The sequence below is a fragment of the Ciconia boyciana genome, chromosome 15 (genome assembly GCF_034638445.1).
Source record: "Ciconia boyciana chromosome 15, ASM3463844v1, whole genome shotgun sequence".
Classification (NCBI taxonomy): domain Eukaryota; kingdom Metazoa; phylum Chordata; class Aves; order Ciconiiformes; family Ciconiidae; genus Ciconia; species Ciconia boyciana.
The window spans coordinates 5,653,660-5,671,896 of NC_132948.1; the positions used below are offsets into that span (position 1 = coordinate 5,653,660).

Here is an 18,237-nt window from a genome sequence, read left to right on the forward strand (position 1 = left end):
GAAGAGCATAGCCTATGTCCTGTGACAAGATTCAAGATGTTCAATCTATCCTTGCATAACGTGTGCTGCCTGGGGAAAGTAAGGACGGACATCTCAAAGCTAATGGCCAAGTATTGGCTACTGGGCTGGGGGTGGGAGTACGAGGAACCCTTAAGAGTGCGTGCTGAGGTATGCAGCTGTTGCAAGATGGGTTTAAAGCAGAAGCCTGTTTGGTTAAAGTTTGTGGTTAACGTTTTAGGTGGTGTCAGTGGATGCTTTCTTCGCTACTTCATTCAAGAACAAGGCAGTGCCTGACCATACCTGGACTCCTTTGTCATCCTGTGGTATCCTACTGTTCTCTCTCCCCTGCTTTCTGGCTGGTACATCTCTTTCTTCTCTTTCAGTTCTCCTGGCGCTTTCCCTGACCATGGCACGTTCCTCATCTCTACAGTGCGCCCCAGCCCCCTCGGCAAAGATGTCAGACCCTGTATCCCTTGCCTGACACTAGCTAGCCTGTTGCACTGGGGTTCTTTTAATTCAAAAACAGTGTCATGTTTAAATAATATTGTGAATGTTGTGACACATCTGATTACACCTCAATGGGGTTGCTCATACAAGCATAACTCTGCTACTTGCTGGCCCTCCCCCTCTCCTGATAGAAATTAAGACAGACTATTAGGCTGCATTTTAAATTCCATGGCTGGGACTGGCTGTTGGACATTTATAACAGTGAGAAATCACCATATTGCTTTTAATGGTCTTATAGCCACTCTCTCCTGGAGACCTATTGCTACTGCCAAGCAGTGCTGTGTGACTGAAGTGCTAGCCAAGTTTCCAACAGCTGGATTTGGCAGAGATCTGGAGGTTAAAGCCAGCCTCAGCAGACAATAGTTGGGAAGCTAGCTCAGGTAGCGGCCCGCAGCTGCTGCTCCACTCCCAACAATAAATCACAGTGGGGACTCGATTTCAGAGCCAAGGCTCACAAAGACCATTGGTGCAAAAACCCAGCTGTTCCTGCAGTGCACCTACCCAGGGCACAGGGTGAGTACGGAGAGGTGGGTTAGAGAATGAGATATCTACAGGCTCCTCATCCATCTCCTGATTGCTGCACAGCAAACAAAATGCCTGTTCGGCGCTCTGCTGTGCCACAGTTAGGAAGGCAGTAAGGACTGTGCAAGAGATACTTTCCTCTAGGGTCAGCCCTGAAATATGTTAAGGAGCTTATGGGAGTTGAGCTGGCAGTTAAGGTGGAGAGGGTTATTCTCAGCTGAGTTTGCTCTCTATACTGTTGCAGAAGAGAAAGCTGCAGATCTTTAGCTTGTACATCTGCTTCTTCCTTAGCAGGATCAATCTGACAGATTGCACAGATGTACTTTTACTAAGAGCATTCACTTATTCTGGCCCCGCTTGGGTCCCAGAGGCCCAGCCCAGAGGGCAATGTGGTACCACAGTGCAGTGCAGGAGCAGTGCCCAGCAATCCGTGTTTCTTCTTCATGGCAGTCTGTGTGCTTGTTCCTGCCCCAGGGGCAGGTGCGTGTCTTATCCTCGCCCTGGGGGCTGGTGGCAGGCGGGGAGCTGTTCCTCAGGCGTATGAAGTGGGCTGGAGGGCCCTTTTCAAGGTCTGTGCACTCACTGGGCTGCTGGGCACTCAGCGTGGAGCTCTTATGGGTCTAGGAGATGCTTACAAGTGTCATCCGAATCCAGAGAGGAGGTGAAAGATGAGAGCAGAGGTACCATCTGAGGTTTCCCTTTCTCCTCTTCTGCTTGCAGAATAACTTGCCTGACAAGGCAGTAGATCTTTACAGGAGCCCAGCAGTGAGGCAAGCAGTCGTGGAGGAGAACTGCACAGCCCCAGCCAGGAGCCTATGGGTTAACACACCAGCCACGGGGCTTGAGTCACCCCAGGCTTGCAGGACAGCCCAGCATAGAGCAGCCTTCAGATGAAACAAAGTACCTTCTGCCTAGCTGGGGCACAGATAAAAGATCCCATGGCATTTCTTGTGAAGCCTGGAGGAGACTGCCAGTGCTGAAGCTGAACTCTCTCTGCCAACAAACAAAACTGTCTTTAAACTCTGAGGCTGTGTGTGAGCTATTGTTGGGGACATAATGGCTTCTCTGTTTCCCTGCACAGTCATTGCTCTGCAAACAACGCCACTGGTCTCTTTTAAAAGTAGTTGAGTGTAAATCAAGTTCTAGAACCTGGAAAGAGGTTTCATCCATTTACCTTTTACTGCTCTCGGTTGACATTTGTTTACAGAACAGCACATACAGTAGATTTACACGCTGGTTTGAGCTGCTTTACTTGGAGATGGACATCTTTAGTGCTCAGACTGAGACTCACAGATACAGGGCTTGGATAGCAAATGTATTATCTCCTAATTTAAATAACAGGAGTGGGGGTGAGGTTGAGGGGGCAGTGCTTGCTAATCTCCTCCCTCTGAGAAAAGTTTTGCTTTGGCTGGCCTGGCCTGTTTCCTCTAGTTAGCTCTGTGCTGGCACACTCACTGCTCCCTAATCCTCCGTGTGCTGCTGCTGCAGGGCACCAAGCGCTGCTCTGACTGCTGGAGCTTGCTCTACTTTGGGCTGTGGAACATCCACAGAGTGTGAGGTTGGTGGATCCACTCTTCACCCACAATGCCATGGATTGGCTTGTCTCTGAGGATGGCAGATGCTTCGGTAAGGTAAAGGGCATCTTGGCTATTGCACAAGTACAGTAGTCACGGTGAAAACCCAAAGCTGCACTACATAGGGGGAAGTTGGTCCCTGAAGGCAATGTGAGGAATTTAGGTCTTTTTTGCTGGAACAGTCCTGTAATGGGAAAGGAAATGGGTCAAAGAGTAGCTGTTCAAGCTGTATTTCATGAACTGTCAGTCCCAACAAGGTGGCAGCGACTCTCCATCCCCTCAGTAGCTCTCGACTCATCCCGGTGCCTATCTGGAATATGGGTGTCAGAGAGCTCCTTGGTGTCCTATGCTCGCTCACAGATGAACAGCAACCCTGTGCACCCCACGAGCAGCTGTGTGCAGGACTGGGAAACATGGAGACATGAGCACTGGCCATCGCCCTCTAGAAGCGGCAGGCTCATTGGAAAGGTGCTCTGGCCAAGGGCCCTGAAGAGGAGGGGCTGCTGTGCTCACACTGAGGTGTGACAAACAACTTTGGCCAAGGTTGCTTGCCTAATGATTAAGATGTGTTTTGCACTGGTCATTCACAACCTTCTGGACAGAAACTCCTTCACAGACATGGTATTTCAAAGAGATTATAGGAAGTTAAATTTTTAAAAAATTTTTCCTCTGAAGGTGATGTGAGTCATGACTGACACCAGTTATGTTCTGCTCCTTGGATTTCCCTTCTCACCTATGAACTTGCTGCTTTTTTGGTGTATGAGGTTACCTACCTGCTATAAGACAGGTTCTTACCCAAGTGATAGTTGCTCATTTGGGGCCTTTTCATTGCTGGTACTGTAATACTTTAGAGATGTTACCAAAAGGCTTGCAGGAGTCCCTGAAGTGCTCACTGAAGTAGATCACTCTGCAAATAGGATGATAGTAATGGGTGTAAAGGGGAAGCTGCTAGAACTGCTGTTCTGCACAGAGGTGGCAGGGGCATAGAGAAATGGTACCAGCAGTGTCCATGGAAAAGGTCTTGATATGAATCTGAGTGAGGAAATATTTGGGAGACCCTTTCTGTGAGAGGTTCAGGGGAGGAGGAAGCTGTTCACTGCCCACAACTCAGAACTCAGGGAAACCAGCTAAAAAGCAAGGGGTGGAAAGATGGGGAGAAGTCATACATACAGACTCACCATGTGGCTATGAAGCAGGGAGGAAGAGGTCAACACAGATGGCTGCTCACCTGGCAAAGCCAGCCTGCCTCCAGGGTGTGGGCAGGATGCAGTCCTTGACTCCATCACATTACAAAGGAGGCAAAGGGCCTGCCAGTGTGTGTTGGAGGGGGGAATCTGGTAAAAAGTCTCTGGCTCATATTGCTGACTTGATTTGGGAACTAGATCAAATCCAGTCTGACACTGGGCCCCTGTCCTTGCAAGCAGAGCAGTAACTTAAATGCCTGCCGAGCATCTAAAATCCTCAGAGTGTAAAGTAACAAAGAGCAATCCGTTGTCCTATTGCCACTGAAAGTTAACAGCAGCAGGACATCTTGAACATCCCCTTCCCTCTTGATAATTCTAGTTCACTTCAAAACAGGACATCACCCTGATGTAACTGTCGAGGCCAGAATTGGGCTCACACCTCCCCTGGCCACTCCTTCCCAAACTGCCCTGCCATGTGCAGAGCTGTTGGCTGCCGGAGGGTAGAGAGGGAAATAGAGGATATGAAAGAAGGTAGATGAAAAGACTGCTCTTGTGCCTGATCATCTGCTCCCTAGTTCCCATGTGCCACAGAAGCAGCAAGGTTGACGATCCTGTTTCTTCCCACAGGAAGATGAAGAAGCGCTATGTGGTGGCTGGAGGCCTGGCTGTAGTCCTGCTCATCTTGTTCCTGGGACTCTTCTTTGGGCTGCGCTCTGACTCAGGGGACACACACACTTATAAGAGGGCGGCTGTGGCTACAGACGCAGGGCAGTGCTCAATAATTGGAAGGTACCCGCTGATTGTGCTGTGACTCGTTACTTCTGACAGCTCTTGCACAAGACAAAACTGTTGTTTCCCCGATGTCCAGGTGCAAGCCTGGCAGTTGCCCAGCACAGAAAATCTCTAATCTCCCAGTAGAAAGAGGAGGCCATAATAAAACCCGGGCTTTTACCGTGCCTGACCAATGTTACTGCAGTTGCTCAAAGACAACATAGCAAGCAAAGATTGCCTAGAACAATGGGAATGAGAGATGCTTTTCAAGCTCCTTTTAAAAATCATTTATCAAGCTGTCCTCCAATTCTAGATGCAAGTGATGCAGATTTCAGGCTCCTCAGGGAGCTGTCATTTCTCATGTGTCATGAATGTATCTGGGATGCCTGTCCCCAAACGTACTTTGACACATCTCGGTGTTTTCAAGCTAGTTTGGATGTGTCTCTAATGAGGGCTGATCTGGTCTGCACCTAGACCATTAGGATGTATTCTCTAAGGTGACAGAAGCTCAAAACTTCCTATTCCTGAGGAATCTATAGACTGGGTGTGGACAAACGTGCATTAGAGAATCTGTCATAGCTGCTCTGATGAGATGACTCCACTGCTCACAGGTAGCTGAGACACTGTAACATGTCACCATACGATGCCTTCTCTTCTGCTGCACAGGGACATCCTTCAGCAAGGCGGATCAGCAGTGGATGCTGCGATTGCAGCTCTACTTTGTGTAGGACTCATGAATGCTCACAGCATGGGCATTGGAGGGGGCCTCTTCTTTACCATCTACAGCAGCACAGGTAAGGGACAGGGCCATACACATCTGGGACAGTTTGAGAACTGTTTATCTAAAGCAAGTGATTTATCCTACCTGAGTGAGGGTAAATGACTGACTCTCACAGTCTCTGGGGGAACATGCTGTCCTCAAAATAATTGCCAAGAAACTGGCTCACATTGATCAGACTTCTTCAGCAGAGACCATGCCTGTGTGTTGAGTCCAGAGCTAAACATCATCTTCCTTGCTCTGTCGTTAAAAGGAAAAGTGGAAATCATTAATGCAAGAGAGGTGGCTCCAAAAAAAGCATCGGAGGACATGTTTGGGAACAACACAGAGCTCTCTCTGAAAGGTATGGCAAAGGCTGTTTCACTGCTTTGGGGGGACCACATAGCTCCAACATTAGCTGCTACTGACATGTCTGAATTAAGAACATTTCTTATGGTTAGGTTCTTGCATATCTACAGGATTTCTCACCTAGAAACATCCTCTGCTTTACACAATCTGCAAATTCCATCCTGACAAGGAAGCCAAAAATCATGTCCGTCAAACTAGTCGGTCACCTCAGCACTTTCTGCTTTTCACTTCCTGAAAATCCAGGTGAATCCAAAGCCCTGAGTATGACCTGTTCCATATCTGCCATCTTTCATTTCCACCTCTTTGAATAAATCTTTGTGGATCAACTGAGTTCTTGTCAGTTCAAGTGTCCTCCCTAAATACCTTTTGTGGTGGCTTCAACTAATGGTTCAGAAGAAGAAGTAATTTCCTTTCAGGGAATTATATTCTAATCAAAAATAGAAAGAAATATTAACTAGTTCTCTTCATGGTCACTCCTGTAACCAAGGAGGAACAGCACCTTGGAGGCAGTTTGAAAAGTGTGTTGAACTTCTGGGAGATGCCAATAAAAACAGGATTGAAGCAAATTGCTGCATCACTGTGCAATGTAGTAATCAATCTATTGCAATTGCAGTTACAATGCTGCAACAAAGTTTGTGGCTTAAGTATGTACACAGTCTGTGTCCTCTTACTGTAGTGTGTTCTCCTCTGAAGGATTGGAATCTGCAGCTTCTGTGTTCTGAGCAGCTTTTCTCTGGTACAGAGCCTACTGAGGGGAAATGACCCAGAAACTTGAGTTACCAGCAAGAGGATAGAGGTGTTTCAACAGTCCAGAATATGTAGGCATAATAATTCAGACAGATGTCAGATGTTAATATGTTGGACAGAATAATTCTGTCAGCGTCTTATGCCTAAGCTGAGCTGGTCATAGTATACATAATCCCTGCGTAAAAACAGGGCTGACAGAGAAGCCTGCTCTACCTCTTACTCCGTTAATCACTTTCTTTTCTTGCTGTGGAAGACTAATACATTCCTTATCTACTCCAGGAGGACTGTCCATCGCTGTTCCAGGAGAAATCCGTGGGTATGAACTGGCTCACAAGCGTCATGGCAAACTTGCATGGAAAGACCTGTTTCTGCCCAGCATCAAGTTGGCAAGAGAAGGATTCCCTATTGGGAAAGGCCTTGCAGAAGCCATCAAATCAAGAAAGGAGGCAATTGAAAGCAATCCCTCACTGTGGTGGGTAGAGCAGTCTCACTGTGGTGGGTAGAGCAGTTGCTGTTCTGTGCAGAGAAATTTGGGGTAGCTGCATCCTAGCTGAAAAGTCTCTGTGTTTGTGTAATGTAGCGTCTGTGAGGAGTGTGCCTCCCCTCCAGTGACTGTACTCACTGTACCTGCTGATGTTATTCCAGCTACCTGAAGGTGCTAAATCATGTGGCCAATTTTAGGAATGTTCAGTCCTGACCTTTAAAGGGCGATAAATTCTGCTCTTAAAGTCCATTTGTCTGAGCAAAGGTGGAATTGGAGTACATGCTGGGATAAATCTGTCAGATGGCAATGTATTTTCTGAATCCCCAGCTTTTCCTCATGCTGTAAGTGCACTAAGCTAATCTTACCTGCATTTGGGGCAATTGCAGAGTCTCCTTGAACATCTCATCTGCTGTCAGGCAGTGGGAATTTGGGTCATCTCTTACTCTGCAGTCAGCCTTCCTTGAGCAATGCCTCTGACCATCCACTTCTGGCAATGACTATGAACATGAAGGGTTTTAAATGCTCTTCCACTTCCTTGTACAGTCAAACCCTTGGTGTCTATTGCCAGCCCTACTGGAGATCATGCTTAATCGTCTCTTTTCCTTAAAATCTCTGCCAGCTGCAGGTTGGTTTCCAATTCAATTGGGATGTACAGCCTGGGCCTATCTCCTGTATTTCCATCTGGCAGGTCCACAGCAGCACATTCATGATCCATGATGAGGGAGCTAGAGAGGAACCTGTCTACCTCAAAGTGCTCTGACAAACAGGGATCAAAACGCATTCTCCTGGACTCTCTGGAAGCTTTGAGCCTCATAGCTTTGTAGTCCGTGCTCTGAACAGAACTGCTTGAGTTCAAGGACTATGGCCCCTCCTGGGCATCTTGAGGCAGTGGTTGGCCCCTTGGGCAGGTAGGGAGGGTGGCCTGCCTTGGTGAAAAAGATCGGCACTCCCTCCTGCAGGCTTCACTGAGCAAATTCTGAGCAATGTGGAATCCCAGGTCAGAAACCACTGTTCACTTTTATGTCCCAGTGCAAGATATCAGGACCCCTGGGGCATGGCTCAGGCAGTTTCTCTTCTCTCCAAGAAGCCTCTAGCATGAACACTCAAATACTGTGTCAGCTGGTACAGGTACACATAGTTTTGAACTTGTCTCTCAGACCTGATCTTCTCAATCTCCTTTCTCTGTTAGCGAAGTGTTCTGCAGAGGAGGGAAAATTCTGCGTGAGGGCGATATCATCAAGATGCCTAAACTAGCCAACACATACGAGACTATAGCCAGTGAAGGAGCAGATGCCTTTTACACAGGAAGCCTGGCAAAACAGATCATCGATGACATCCGCAGTGTAGGTGAGAAACAGGACATCTGTCCAAAACAGCATGAGTGACCTGACTGCTGCGGCTCAGCATCCAGGGAGGAGCCAGTGACCTGCAGAAGCCTTGGAAGCGGGTCAAGCCTGCTGCCTGAAATGCCGCCTCTGAGATCTGTGGCAACAGCACACCCAAGAGAAGCTGTTAGCACTTTAATGGATGCATTTGAAACTCAGTCAGAAATGGATAGTATATATTGTGCGTTTCTGTACCATATAGTCTAGCAAGTCTATGCGTTTCTGGATATAGCTTAGTAGATACGTGCTGTTAACAGAGCCTGAATCCAACAAGTTTCTACCTAAAACATTACATGCGTGGTCCTGTAAACTCTGAGCTTGTTTAATCTCTCGGTGCCACTAGATGGTGGTAGTATCCTATCCTTACTAGCTAGCATTGGCTAGCTTCAGTCAACCTCCTGTAAGTCATTTAGTGGCTTTATTTGTGATGGTTAATTACTGTCTTCCCCCTTCTGATAAGAAAGGCAATGGAACATACAAATTATTCTGCTTGTGGGGTAGCACAAAGCATCTGCACCCAAAAGCTGCATCCTCCTCCTGTAAACAGGACTCTTAATGACGTTTTGACTGCTGGTGTCCTTTGTAAAAAAAGATGGATCACCAGATTTTTGGCTGCTGTAAATCAGCCCAACTTCAAGCTTAGGCTATGTGAGCCTCAGCTGGATTTATTAAGGAATAAATTCATCTCTTGTGCACCCATCTTTGCTTTCTTTACCTTGCAACTTTTTGGATTTGTCTGTGTTCCCTCTTGTCCTTGCTGTGATACATGGTGATGGAGTATTACCTCCTCTTCCCACCAGAGATCACATAAACCCACATCTATAGTTTCCTTCTCTTTTCCAGGAGGCATTGTCACATTGGATGACCTGCGGGACTACAATGCAACAGTGATCGAAGACCCCATACAGATCGCACTTGGGGAGTTTACCCTCTACACGCCTAGTGCCCCCCTAAGTGGCCCAGTGCTAGCCCTCATTTTCAACATACTGAAAGGTGAGAGTGCCACTGAGCAGTGCCTTACAGGCAGCGGGAGCTGAGAGAGCTCCAAAGACAACGCCTTTTTCGTTTTGGGAGCTGGGCCTCCCTTGATAGCCCTCCAGCAGGTGGGAAGTCTGAGACCCCAGGAGGGATCAGAGATGCGGAAACATTCCTCTTCTGCTGTAAACTCAGGGATGTTGCCTTCCTACTTGAAATACAGGTGCGAGAGGAAAAATATGGTCCTGATTGGGGCACTTGCCTGGTAGGTACCAGGCATGGGTGGAAACTAACTTGCACTTGAGGCTTCTTTGGAAAACATTCATGCAAGTACAAATCTTGCTGATGACTCCCACAGTGCTCAAAACAACCAGAGCTGCTGTGTTCTCCATGCGGAGATTAGGACAGTCCAGTGACTGCATCTCTGTAGAGACTGGGCTTCAAGATTATACCATTTGACCCAGGTTTATTAGCAGTCCATTGACCTTGTACTTTCCTTTGTGTTCACAATAATTTGTCTTCTGTTGCCAGGATATAATTTCTCTGCTGACAGCATCAAAACCATGGAGGAGAAAGGTCTGACTTACCACCGCATTGTGGAGGCCTTTCGCTTTGCCTACGCCAAGAGGACTTTACTGGGAGATCCAAAATTTGTCAACATTAGAGAGGTACCTGGCAAAAGCCTTTTCTTTTTGCAACACCTTGCAACACCAAGGTTGACTGGAACATGGCTTAAAGTTTTTGGGTGACTAAACTTTGTCAGGGATGCTCTGTGCCACCTGCTATTGACAGGCACTGAAACATCTCTGAATCAAAATGTGAAGTCCTATGTGACTCATGGCTGAGCTGTGAGGGATATAAATGGAGGAAACCTTCCTGCTGTAAGGAAAAGCAAAATCCTCAATTCACCAGGAGCATTTGAGTATATTTAGGGCTAACCCTCCCTGTTTTCATAGTCTTGGAAGCCTTTATCACTAGATGACATTCCCAGCATCCTTGTGGCTCTCTAACCACAGTCCTGCCCATAGTAAATGGACCAATGGATGGGAAGGTGAGGCAGGAACCCTGCTTTTCCCAGCTTCATACTTTGTGCTTTTACTTCTGTGACTCTCCAAAAGCAGCAGGATCTGAGCCCAGCCCAACTTGATGGACACAAATTTGCAACTTACAGAGCAATGATCAGAGCTTGCCTTGGTCTAGTCCTCTCAACCCGATCCCTCTCCTCTCATCTCTGAAGCAAGTGTAACACTGCTTGCCTACACCTCACAGCAGTGTTGAGGACAGCTCTCCATAGATCTACAATAATGGATGCTGATTAACTTCCTACACAAAGGGGTGCATTGTAACAGCTGCTTCTGTGACTGCTTAAAATGTTCTTTGGTACAATGCCCATCTTTCAAGAAGGAGGAAAGCCCCTGCTGGAAAACTATAGCCTCACTGCTGGGATTTGCCACTCTTCTGTGGTCTGAAGTATTGGATATCAGCCTCATAACTACATGTCTCTTAAACTTAATCTCCTGAGTAACTGCATTGGATTTCTCTGACAGGCGATCAGAAACATGACGTCCGAGTACTTTGCGGATAGTCTCCGGAGGAAAATCACTGACAACACCTCCCATCCAGTTGACTACTATGACCCAGTATATTACACTGGAGATAATGCCGGTACATCCCACCTCTCCATTGTGGCTGATGATGGCAGCGCTGTGTCCGCCACCAGCACCATCAACCAATAGTATGAGCTCAGACATTACTTCCACATAGGCCTTTGCCATCTTCCTAGTGGTGGTTCTGTGGTTGGTATAAAACATCACTGAACTGTCATCTCTCTAGCGGGGTAGTGATGGGTAGCACTGTTGACAGGCACTTCTCCTGCTGAGCTTGCAGGTCAGTTCTTAACACTGAGGCCTGTGTGGTTGGGTCAGAGGACAAGATGTGTCCTCTCCCATGTTGGGTTCACCCACCAAGAAAACATTCACTGCATCTGGATCTTCTCATAAGCAGTGGTATCGCTGCCGCCTCTGATTTCCCAGGCATCTGGAAGGAATTTGAGCTAATACAGCTGGCCTGGAAGTGCAGTGTTTGGCTTTGAGTGCTGTCAGGAAGAGCTGTGTTCTGCATGTATGGCCTGAAGCTGGGGGGTGAAGGTTCTTTTTGTCCATAGAAAATGTCTCCAGCTTGACACATCTAAGCAAAACCCCAATCATTCCCAAATGTGCCAGCCTTTGAGCTATGTTGCCTCTGAATGGAGCACAGTACTGCCCGGCTGGAAGGGGAATTAGTTGTACTTAGCTGCTGTGCTGTTTTTCCCCTTGGGGTCCTTGCAGGGGAGCTATACAGCAGGCCTCTGGGCTGCCTTTCCTCCTTGTGTAGCTGTGTACTCACGGTATAAACTGCTTCCTTCCCCCAAGGGGTGACAGAATGACCTTTACAACAGGAGGGAGTGGACTCCAATCACTCCCAGGTTTCACCTTGCAGTAATTCACCTGAAGCTCTTCCTGGATTTGCTCTGGTTTTGACATGTCTGCACCAACTTGTTTTGTCTAGCTTTGGCTCTGATGTACGATCCAACGTGAGTGGAATCATATTTAATGATGAGATGGACGACTTCAGCTCACCTCACATAATCAATGGATTTGGGATCCCTCCTTCTCCAGCAAATTTCATAGCACCAGGTAGCTGTAAACTGCCTTCCTGGCTCAGTCTTTTGGCTATATCTCGCATACTAATGCTGTGGTGTCTGCAAGGTAGGCTGCAGCATGTCTGTGGTCGGGCACAGATCTGGGGCTTTCTGCAGAGGAGAGGGATGAAAGCGAGTCGCCTGGAATCCCTGTCAAAAACACACAGCCAGCCGCCCCTGGTGTACCCTGAAGGAGGAGAGGCTGTCTGAAGGAAAACTCTTGTGGATGCCTCCTTCTAACAACCAGAAATCCTTTCCCAGGGAGCTCAGTGCATGTCGAATGAAATTACTTAGGGCCGCGAAAGATTTCTTTGAACTGATTTAAGAGGGAGGCAGCAGCAGGAGCTGACTGCAAAGTGTTGGATGGCACTGTCCAGCCTTCTCCCTATGCTGCCCTGCGAGCTGTAGGGCAGCTTTGGATAGATCCAGTTCACATCCCTAACCCAAGCACCTTGCCTATTCGATCCAGTTCACATACCTAACCCAAGCCCCCTCCACCACTGCCTCCTGCAGACCCATTTCATTGCTGCTAAAGCAGGCTGGGATTCTGCTACCCTCCTGGACCCCATGCTTTGGAGAGGGACAGGGAAGTGAAAGGACAGGAAGGGAAGTCCCATGGTGTACGGGAGGCAGCTGCATCGCAGACAACCCCAGCTGGGACAGGACTGTGGAGGAAAGCACCTTCAGCCTCTGCGTGAAGGACCAGGGTTAAGCTTTGCATTACAGGAGCAAGAAGGAGGTGGGTACAGGGGATAGTGGGATCCCCAAGGGCTGAACAAGACACGTGAGCTGAGTCAGGAAGGTGGCTACTGAGGCTCTGGGTTTAGACATGGAGCAGGAGCTGGCAGTTTGTAAGCTGCAGGTGGAAAGCTGAGCCTCTGTTGCATCTGTGTCCCCAACAGGTAAACAGCCGATGTCCTCTATGTGCCCCTCCATCTTGGTGGATAAAATGAAAAAGGTCAGGATGGTGGTTGGTGCTTCTGGAGGAACAAAAATAACTACAGCAACGGCACTGGTATGTGATGATATGGGCAAACTGGGGACAAGGCTGAGGCAAAACAAGGTGGGGGAGAGGCAGTGTTTGGGCTAAGGGGCTCAAGTCTCCACCTGGGACGTGAACATGGCTGTGGCGGCTTCCTGCTGTGTGGGCCAGGGGCCTGAAAGGGAAGTTCCTGGCTGGCCTTCTGAGGGCCAGAGCTCCAACACCAGCTCCTGCCAGAGCTACAAAGAGTCTCTTAAATTACTTCCTTCAGTGACTCCAGGTCTTTTCCTTTGGCAAGTTGTTCTTAGCACTTGTGGAAGATTTGTGACTTCAGTTTAGCTTTGACTTCTGTTCTCTGGATCTCCATGAACTAGCCTCTTTATCTAGTTTAGAGCCATTCCAATCCAACATCCTAAACTTTGGATGAAAGTCACAGAGAGAAGCTAAATAAGAACTTAGGCCAGGCATGGCATCAGGCCATCTGACAGGCAGGCTCTCTGTGGGCTGCTGTGGCAGCCACTCAAATGCCCAGCTAGACCAAAAGTGATTGCAGGAGAAAGCTGTCTCCTGTGCCACCACACACAGCAGTTCAAAGCACCAGGCTGGATCTTGCTTTCTGGCTGAGGTAGAGAAGTCTCCATAAAAACCACTGCAAGCAGCTTTCTAAGCTCTTGATCCTGAGGCTATTTTCACTTGCCAGCAGCTCCAACCTGCAATTTAAGCATGTAGAGATGAGCCAGGTTTAAGGAAACCTGTTGCATGGTAGCAGAAAGCTGTAGCTTTTTGTTTGCTGAGGTGATTGCTGTGTGTCTAAGCCAGCACTGGCTTAATCATAGCAGCATAAATCCAGCTACAATAGCTTGAGTATCTGATCCTTTTACTATGTTAATTTTAGTAAGTAATGGTCTCTCTGTTTGGGAATCCTCCTGAGCGTATAGAGCTGACTTGCTGCAATGTACCTGTGTTTTGCTTAGCCAAGAGAGGGACTGCTGAAAGCAGCAGGAACCAGAAATCATGCTTTTTATGTGCTCTGGTGAACATCCTTCAGACATCTCTGCCTATCTTGCTACAAGGGTCAGGCCTCTTTGAAGATAAGTAACTAACGTTAAGGCTTTTTGCTTCTCATAGACGATCATCAATTCCATCTGGTTTGGTTATGATGTGAAGAAAGCAGTGGAAGAGCCCAGAATTCACGATCAGCTGTTTCCCAATATCACGGAGCTTGAGCAGAAAATAGAGGAGGTTTGTCTAGCTAGAGTCTGGGGTGTGCGTGAACTCCTTGTATGGTGCTGGGTTCCTAGTGTTGGGAAGGCATGGACTTGTGGAAAATCATGAAGCTTTGCCAAACGTTCCTAGGTGAGCAGTATCAAAGCTGGCACAGGTCAAGTCCTGGGTCACAATAAGCTGTTCAAAGTGTACCTTTAGTCTCAGTTGCATGGGTTTGAAGCCTAGTGCATTCAAGCATGACCTACCTCTGAAACTGAGGGTATATATCTTCTTGTAATGTTGTTTGGCTCAGAGAACTTGCAAAATAGCAAACCACATCAGGGCCTGAACCATTCAGCAGTCTAAATCCACTGACCCTCAGGAAACTCTTGTCCTGTTGTGCAATCTCCTGACGAATCCAGAAGCACTGGCACAGAGCTCGTGAGGGAGAATGCACAGAGGGACCTGAGAACAAGCTTGAAAATATTTTCACAGTAAAGGTCTCCATGCAGCACTGTCAGTCTGAGAGCTGATGGCAAGATCTGCCTCGCTCTGCATACCACTCGCCTGAGCTGGCAGCTTCGTTCATCCTGAAGAATTACACGTCCCAGAGGCCTGAGACAGATGCAGTCTTTGTACATATCTCATCCCATGTCTCTATATTAGGGAAAACACTCCTACATAAGGCAGTTTTCTTCATCAAACTATGCAGAAGATCCTCCTTTAATAAGCTTCTTATTAAGGTAACAGCTGAGAAATCTGCCTGCACTGGGGAGGATGCCCTGCTCTCTACAAGTCCTGTGATTTCCCCCATTCCCAAACAGGATCCATCAGTTCTGGCTGTTGCTATGTATCTGAGGCAGAATGCTCTGTGACCAGGAGTAGTATTGGTAGCCCACACTGAGCACCACAAATGCCACATCTTCTCAATTCCACCTCTTCAAAAGCAGGGCATCCCAGAAAGCAAAGGGAAGAGGAGGAACAGCATATGTAGATTTAGACCTACCTAATACAGGTGCTGAACACTTGGGTAGTCGTGGAGGATGCAGGTCACAGACTACGGCACGTGTGCAGTTTCTCTCTCCTGTTGTCCTCATTCACTTCTGCATTCCAGGGTATAGAAGAACAACTAAAGAAGAGAAAACACAATACCACGCAGGTGAGAAGCATTGGGGTTGTGCAGGCCATTCTCAGAACAGATGAAGGATGGGCTGCAGCCTCCGACTCCCGGAAAGGTGGCTTCCCTGCAGGCTACTGATGTGGCTCGGCTCCTTTTTTTAGTGGTCTAGTGACACTGAGGTGTGTTTGGAGGTAAGATCCTTTAGGTCTGCAACTCAGGGACTTCTCGCAGGAAAGAGAACAAATTTACCTGTGGTTCTGTTGACAGAGCTGGGACAGTTCTCTACAGCCATGACCGAAGTGCCTCATGCCACAGCAGTCTGCTAAGACAAGCATGTCTACCAGGACATGCAGTACTTACTTGAAGAGTCTGTTCTGCCTTGAAGAGTTTGTTCCCTGCCTCCTCTCCATCCCATGAAGACAGATTGGGTACCCAGAGTTTCTGAAGAAGGTCCAGCTCACCCAAGCTGCAGGAAGTGTTTCCCTTGCACAGCATCAGCTACCGGGAATGTCCCTGTCATCGCTAGAGAAGAGATTTGTTTCCTGTTGAGTAGATGGGAGTTACAGGACGCTGGGGACTGGGTTTTCTAAGTTACAAACTAATAGAGCTGTGCCATAGCAGGAAGCCTAGCTCTAGACTGGGATAATCCTTCACAAACTCACCAATCTTTCTTTTAACAAAAGATGTTTCTGCTTTTCACTTCAGTTGATTATTGGAGATGAGTGGGTAAATGGGGAAATGGCTTCAAACTTTTTTATATTTCTGTTGAGAAGGTCTAAAGGGAAGATGCTACCTGTAAAACTCTGAGCACAACTAAAATAAATAAATATGGAGTCACACATTTTTCTCGCCTGCACAGTTGCTACTGTGGAAAGGGATGGTGAGAGTCTGCGGGAAAGAAGCTCTCCTGAGATTTTTCTCTTTTCTTCACTCCTTTGATGAAGCTATGAGTAAAGAAAAATAGTTAAATATCCAAAACAAGCTTGTTTTTCTCCAGTTTGCTTTTTACCACATCATACTGCAGGCCTGAAATAGCAGAGTCTGAGGAAATGAAACCTCTAAAAAAGGGCACACTGCAGCTCCTCTTGTTTGAAGGTAAGTTACCATTAACCAAACAATTAATGACCTCTCAGAAATCCCTGTCTGAGATGGAACAGCTAAGAGTGTCTGTACCTATGCATGAGGGGGTTTTGGTGTTCACCTACCAGCATGGACTAATACATGAGACTAGATAACTGAGCCTAAGATCAAAACTGAATGTTCCAGGATGTTGTCAAGCTCTAGGGATGTTTATGCAATCCTTGAAACACAAGTAACAGGAACTGAACTCATCTATTTGGCTTGTTGAAACTTCCTATCAGTTTCTAAGGACCTTAAAATACAGAATGCATTGAAGAGAAAATGAAAGTATGAGATTTTAGAAATCAGGCACCCTCTCTTTCCCAGTAGTTTCTGGAGTTGAGGAGAGTCTAGTTTCAAGGAATAAAGTGATAGCTAGATTATGCTTAAATCAAAGATTCACAACTTTGGCATATGTGTTTGCTTATATCACTCCCACTAAAATGAGGGGCTTTTACCAAAAGTTGCCTGGGATGCGCTCTGTGCTCCTTTTTCCTGAGCTGTTACTGATGATGATGTGTTAGGTGTAGCTAAGGCAGTGATTGTAAATAACATAGAGTCATTGTGTTCCCTTAAGAATGAGATGGGTTTGGGGCCAAACTTGTATCCTTTTATTGCTGAACTGAGATTTGACTTTTCTGCTTCTTGTAGTTCCACAATAGATGCCACTCAGTGGCAGGCTGCTGTTTAAATCCAGTTTGCAGGGCATTTTAGGAAGCTTTGATACAAGTTTGTGTATGGAACAGCATCAGCTGCTATTTGTTGGAAATACCTGACCCTTTGGGCTTAGGACGAGCTGAGCTCTTTCCTGGCCAAGTGCGATCTGAGAAATAAACAAAATTATTGCACAGCAAAATAAGCTTATTGAAACCTTACAGTCACTATAGTTAGTCTGAATTACAACAGGCAAAGCTTGCAGTGTGAAACTGGAGAGTAACTGTTTTCTGGGAAATGACTGTTGGACAAACATGCTTTCTGAAACAAGTTTGAGTAACTGCTGCCAGGCTGGTTCTAACAGTTCGTGATAGTCTTACTTATGTTCCTGAATTTCTTCTAGCTGGTCAGAAAACTCCCCTATTATTTATAACCTATGTTACAAAACTTCCCTTCTGGAAAGCTCAGATTTTGCCATGGCAAAAAACGGTGGCTTCAACTTCTGTTGAAAACTATTCTTATAAATGCATTTGAATTCTTGACTCTCTGCAGGAATGGGTTGGTTTGTTTGTTTGTTTTAGCAGTATCACTACAGAGGACTGATTTGTTAAAACTAAGCTGGGCTAAGGCTTGCACTTACATCCTACATTTTTAAAAAACACTAGGGATACTTCTGCATGCTGTAATTATCTACATCTCATTTGGACATATCTGTACCTAGGGCATGCACTTCTGCCCCCTGCTTTGATACCACATTCCACTACTCACACTACATTGAGGCTGTCTGCGTATCAATAGGCAAATGTCAGTCAATGGTTCATACTGTAAGACCTCCTGATTGTACACTGCAGGCCATGCTGCTTGTCTGAATGTTTCAGCTACAAGAAAAGACTTCTTCCTGCTTGTGTCCCACCCCTTTGAATGCAACCACCTCCCCCCTCTGCTTCTGAGCAGAGACATAATGTCTTAGTGTAAGCTGTCTGACACGATGCAGGGTCTGGAGAACAGGACATGTTGCTGTGACCGATTCCAGCTGATTTGAAAGGGAGCTTTACGGTTAAAAGGCAATCTAGATCATGAACTGGGGGGTTCATCTCTTTTCCCCTGTTCTTCAGCCTAATGTTACCACAGTTTTCTCTTGGCAACCGTCCAGCCTCTGGAAGGGCTACAGAAAAGTGCCAAAACCAAGCTGTGAGAGACA

At 47.0% G+C, this 18,237-nt stretch overlaps 1 protein-coding gene across 1 annotated transcript; it reads left to right on the forward strand.

The window, feature by feature from the left end:
- Nucleotides 1–243: 243 nt before the first annotated feature.
- On the forward strand, nt 244–15,485 carry GGT1 (gamma-glutamyltransferase 1). Its single transcript, XM_072880157.1, has 13 exons — nt 244–359; nt 4,415–4,576; nt 5,225–5,352; nt 5,590–5,679; nt 6,711–6,903; nt 8,105–8,262; nt 9,144–9,293; nt 9,807–9,943; nt 10,823–11,010; nt 11,823–11,950; nt 12,858–12,970; nt 14,066–14,179; nt 15,258–15,485. The coding sequence occupies exons 2-13, from the start codon at nt 4,419–4,421 to the stop codon at nt 15,399–15,401; spliced, it is 1,701 nt and encodes a 566-aa protein (XP_072736258.1). The 5' UTR covers nt 244–359; nt 4,415–4,418; the 3' UTR covers nt 15,402–15,485.
- The last annotated feature ends 2,752 nt before the right edge of the window (nt 15,486–18,237 follow it).

Excerpts from the sequence above, each read along its gene's own strand:
- GGT1 (XM_072880157.1), top strand. The coding sequence starts at position 4,419 with ATGAAGAAGCGCTATGTGGTGGCTGGAGGCCTGGCTGTAGTCCTGCTC. Across the intron at positions 9,294-9,806 it reads CATTTTCAACATACTGAAAG|GATATAATTTCTCTGCTGAC; the intron begins GTGAGAGTGCCA and ends TTCTGTTGCCAG. Across the intron at positions 11,951-12,857 it reads AGCAAATTTCATAGCACCAG|GTAAACAGCCGATGTCCTCT; the intron begins GTAGCTGTAAAC and ends TGTCCCCAACAG.